Source organism: Lineus longissimus, chromosome 13 (assembly GCF_910592395.1).
Source record: "Lineus longissimus chromosome 13, tnLinLong1.2, whole genome shotgun sequence".
In the NCBI taxonomy this organism is placed as follows: Eukaryota; Metazoa; Nemertea; class Pilidiophora; order Heteronemertea; family Lineidae; genus Lineus; species Lineus longissimus.
In genome coordinates, this window is record NC_088320.1 from 11,744,345 (window position 1) to 11,749,412 (window position 5,068).

Below are 5,068 nucleotides of genomic sequence, written 5' to 3' on the forward strand. Positions count from 1 at the left end.
TTAAAAATGTCAACCATCGTTTTGTTTAGTTATCAGTGCGAATGAAATATGAAATGCATGACTTCATCAATAGTTCCAGGGCCGCGAAGCAATCTCCAAATAGGATTGCGATTCAGTGAGTTGCCTCTGAAACCGGAAGAGACCAAATGTACGCGGTGTACTAGTACACGGTACAAGTATCACTTAGCAACCGTTACCAATGGCGCTGGCTAGGAGATTGCGTTGCGACGGCGGCTAACGTATTTTGGACCTCTCTTCACTCTCTCTTCCAGGGTACTGTTCAGAATTCATTAATTAATATTTAAATTTCCTTTCTTCCGAATTACAAGGCCTAGATTCTGTGTCAACCTTGGCCTCTATTGATCTCCTGATTATTGAGTCCGTGGCCACGGTATGAAGTTCTTGATCAATAGGGACTAGGGTTGACACGGTTGTTACATCATTTTCTGGGCCTACTATAAATTCGGCAACGCCTCCCCGCCATGTTAGTTGGCATTTTTGGTCTTTCACTCCGGGTGTTCCCACCCGTTATTTCACGTTGCACTGGTGCGGGCAAATTCGGTAGGTAATGTTCTTATCTTTAAATTTGTCATTTATTGCCGTTTTAACCGTAGGTATTTAATAACTCCCTGATGCAAAGCTTATGTATGTTTCTTTGTATATTTTAGTTCACTTGTTGCGTTGTCCATGTTGACCCCGTCGTCGCGGAATAAACGTTAATGTTTCGTAAACTACCGACTCTCTCAATCCTTAACAGGTACCGTCACACAAAAAATCAGCTGAAGGGAATCGTATGCCAGATAATAGAGAGGTTAATAAGTCCTACTATTAACGCTGACGGTAACCTTATTTACGTCGGCATGTTGCCACCTGGAGAAGTGTCATCACCGCTATCTTGCCCCACAGCGCAAAATCTTTTATTCTGTAATAGTGTCACCTTACACTGATATCGGTCATGATCCGAATAAGAATTCGTTCGATTCGGATCATCCACAGATACCAACCTTCGGTGATGAGGGAGCCTTCCCACGAGGCCGTAGATCTTGACCTGCAGTGTGCCGATGGAAGGTCACACAGGGCGGCCATATCAAGGTAGAATCGAAATCGGAATCGAAGAAATCGAGAAATCACTATCGGGAACTATATGAGTATTTTTGTGAGAAAGTTTACGTTTGTACAACTTTAGAATAACGAGCCATGTACGTTTCAAAATGTGGACTTACTTTTAAACGGATGTTTATGAGGATTTGATTTATGTGTGATTTGAGAACCGATCTATGCGAGATGCATGGAACGTAAATTCATCGTATTGAAACTGAAGCCCGCCAGCGAGTGTTTCCGGTCAGGGCGCACCCCTTCCTTTTAAGCATCAACTGTTGCGCATGCGTCGTTGAACAGGAAGACCCTGACTCATCATAAAATGACCAATCAGGAACTGCCAAGTCAATTAAGGAATCGCCGTGACCAAGCCATGAAAGAACATTTTGGCCCTTATACAAACGACCATATGTGTGACCCAGGCCTATTGTCCCGGCGATTCCTAAATAGCGACAACGATCCTAGATGAGCGCAACAGCTGCGAACATGTGGAAAAACAAAGTTTAGAAAATTTTACCGAACTCAACTTAAATCACCCCAACTGATTACTTATTTCTAATTAAGACTAGGTGTTTTCTTGTTAATAAATAAATAATCTTCTTCATCATCTAACCCGTGAAAGGACAACTTGGGTCATCAGCGAAGTCAGAATCAATGAAACTTATTTACCGAACAAAATACATGAACAGTCTAAACTCAACTTTCACACAAAAGAGAGGATCTCAGTCATCAATTTAAATGTCTGACCCCGATGCCGAGTTCCCAAATCGTACCTTCACGTATTTCACATAGGGTAGAAATAAAGCTTCTGATTAAATAAACAGATTGCAAAATTACTATTCGTTTAAGGTTTACATCACATAACCTTATTTTAGTCAAAATGTAAACTAAGAATTGTAAATTCCTATATAAACTCTGGCTTCCCGTCTATAACTATAGATGAACCCTCAAGACTTTGATAAATTATAATAAAATGGGTAAACCTTTAACTAATCATTTATCGTAGAAATTTAAGCCATCTGTTACAATAGACTATTACTATGAAGACACCAAATTATGCCTCTTGGGTAATAGTTTGATGGTCGGTTACGAAGCTGTTCATGCCCCATTTGACCACAGAACAAAGTAGCAAGTAGTTTAGAAGTAAGCCTAGCATTCTATCGCGTATTTTCTAAATAGATACGCCCAAAAGACCAGGATGGCCCCCCACGTGGTATGCCGTGATTCCCTCACGTTACTAAGCCACATGCCGATCCACAATCGTTGCTTTCTCATCCACAATATCCTGTTTCATTATATAAAAATGATTATCGAAGGCCAAGGGCAATGACATAATATATCAGCAGACCTTGATCAGTAGGCCTACCATGCTATTCATTGGCTTGTGACTCACAATCAATGACAATAGCGTTTGCGTTCTTGGTAAGTTCGCATCTTAACCTAACAAAGATAGTTTTTGCGCGGTATAAATGATATTGACGTCAATAAACTTAGCGTCAGTGTTTATCAAAGCACTTCTTAACCTGTCTGGTGCTCTGCAATAGGCCCTTTGCCAGATATATACCCCTTTACCACCTACAGTCGGGAACAAAAACATCTGTAAAATAGATCTTCACGGTATAATGGCTCGAGAGCCACTGTCTGGCGTCATTGAACATAAGAACATAATAACAAACCAACCGTCCGGAACATGCCCCCGAACATGCCAAGGCCTGCATGATGGAAGTAACGTGTGCAAAACCTGGGTGTACCCCAGGGTTGAACCAGTCGTCCATTTAACAATTCATACCGATATTGGGAGCAGACGATCCAGACGTTTAACTCAACTGTCCGCGAAGCAAACTTAACATGCCGAAGTGTCCTAACTGTCAGAAGGAAGTATACTTTGGTGAGTAAAGGGGATTTCTGTTTCAGCGTGACCCTCGATCGCGCTGCGCCACAAGTAGACCGCTCCTTTAATGTTACGATGGTGTTATCACCACATATATGCATTTGTTTTTTATTACGCTTATGTTAGGCTTATGGTTATGTTTCAGCGGAGAAGGTGACCTCTCTGGGAAAAGACTGGCACAGACCTTGCCTTAAATGTGAAAAATGTAGCAAGACTCTATCTTCAGGCAGCCATGCGGAGGTAGGTTTAGACTGTAATGTTTAGCTGGAAAACCTTCATGGTTTCTCCATGAGGGCTACCTTGACGAGTAAACTCATTCTCCTCGGCAAATATAATATCAGTTATTCTCTCCCAGTACATGCAACTTCCATGTTATTCTGTCACAGTGGGCTACATTGTAAATACATGTATATATTGCGATCGCGTAGTACTATCGGACTGAAAATTGCCAGTCTATGTCCAAAGTTACGAAAGTATTGTTTTACTAAGCCTTCTAGTGCTTCGGGTGAACTGAAAAATGCGTTGATGGCAAACACATATTAGCAAAGCAAGTGCAAATGCAAAATCCTACGGTACCAGTCATCCTCCCGACCTCAGTCCAAGTTTCTGAGCTCGTTGATGTGAAGGCCAAAAAACCTTTTGAAGGGTTTTCAAAAGCTAAAAAACTTTCTAATAGTATATGACTGCTTCACAAGATTTACATTTCTGAAATAAGGTAGACGTTATGTCCGTAATGAAAAGTCTCTATTCGGCTTATTAGCGAGATATTGATTGATATCGGCCTGCCTTCTTGGTGGACCAAGCTGCGTGATCCATTCTTCGTGACCCATGAGTGATTCATACTTCCCTTTATTGCAGCATGAGGGAAAGCCATATTGCAACAAGCCGTGCTACGCAGCGCTCTTTGGCGCCGGAGGATTCGGCCACGGTGGTACCGAATCTCATAAATATTAGGCGGGGACAGGGAGGTGCAAAGGTGTGTTGTGAATTTTGTCTCAGTCTGCTGAAATCGCTTTCATGGATTGTTTTGCCATGAATGGTCGGAGTTCATCTCCCAACTTCGTCATCTTGTGTAATATTCGGTGTTCAAAGTCTCACTTGAAAAGGTTTCATGCGAATTCCCCTATGGTCAGGTGATACAGTTATACAATCCTAATTCAGAACTATATTATGCGTCTTATGTGTTCTTTTAGATCCGGTTCAGTTCCTTTGATCGCCTCTGATTCTCAACCGGTCGAGGTTAAAACACATTTATTTACCCCCTTTGAGTATATGACATAGGCCTATACGTACATGTATGTCTCCAGTTGCATGCTTTCACGTGTCTTTCAGATAGTTTAAATCTGTTGATTTCATTTCAGATTCCACCTCTGCCAGCGTAACGCGTTGTCCTTTTCAAGTAGCTGGCTACGTGCACAATAAAATAGACCAGAAATTCCGCGGGATATTTCAAGATCGACTCGTCCAACAATCTGCTTGTGCTTGGATGCAAAACAGCAATCGACTATTATAATAAGTGCCTGCTCATTATAATACGTGACCGAATTCGAGATAACAGTCTGCTTATCAAGTGACTGAATACAGGACAACAATCCGCTCATTTAGTGACTGAATGCAAAACAAGAATCTGCTCATCACATGTATAATGCGTGCCTCGATGCACCCTTTGTGTGTTAGAGATGGTATTTATGTGATGAACACAAATTGTCCTAAATGCAACCACGACCGACATCCTCTGTCACACCGATACCTCCACTAATCATTCATTGCAAACTCGAAAATAAACTCTCAGTGTCGTTTCGTGGTTTATCATTGTTCTTTTACTTCATTTCATGACCTTAGGCCCGGTGTATTGTCATTGAGCAAGACAACTACTTCGTCATTTCATCTTGGAATGATCCTGATGACGGACGACACAATTCAAATTCAAATTCAAATTCAAATCAAGTTTATTGTACCTTATAAAAATACATTTATATCGGTTGAAAATACAAGTCTCAGTCCACGATATTGTCCTCGCAGCTGATCACATGTTGTTTATCTCGTCCATTGACAGGGCGCTCCTTGTACTTTTTGGGG

The 5,068-nt window shown here is 41.4% G+C and overlaps 1 protein-coding gene across 1 annotated transcript; it reads left to right on the top strand.

The window, feature by feature from the left end:
- Window positions 1-2,853: 2,853 nt before the first annotated feature.
- LOC135497899 (cysteine-rich protein 1-like) lies at window positions 2,854-4,798 on the top strand. The gene is made up of 4 exons (XM_064787890.1): window positions 2,854-2,986; window positions 3,135-3,229; window positions 3,848-3,965; window positions 4,351-4,798. Exons 1-3 carry the CDS (start codon window positions 2,947-2,949, stop codon window positions 3,941-3,943), a joined length of 231 nt encoding a protein of 76 aa, XP_064643960.1. The 5' UTR covers window positions 2,854-2,946; the 3' UTR covers window positions 3,944-3,965; window positions 4,351-4,798.
- Window positions 4,799-5,068: the final 270 nt, after the last annotated feature.

Bases quoted from the DNA above. Each gene is read 5' to 3' on its own strand.
- LOC135497899 (XM_064787890.1), top strand. From the start codon at position 2,947: ATGCCGAAGTGTCCTAACTGTCAGAAGGAAGTATACTTTG. The intron at 2,987-3,134 runs GTGAGTAAAGGG...GTTATGTTTCAG, and splicing joins TCAGAAGGAAGTATACTTTG to CGGAGAAGGTGACCTCTCTG. The intron at 3,230-3,847 runs GTAGGTTTAGAC...CCTTTATTGCAG, and splicing joins CTTCAGGCAGCCATGCGGAG to CATGAGGGAAAGCCATATTG.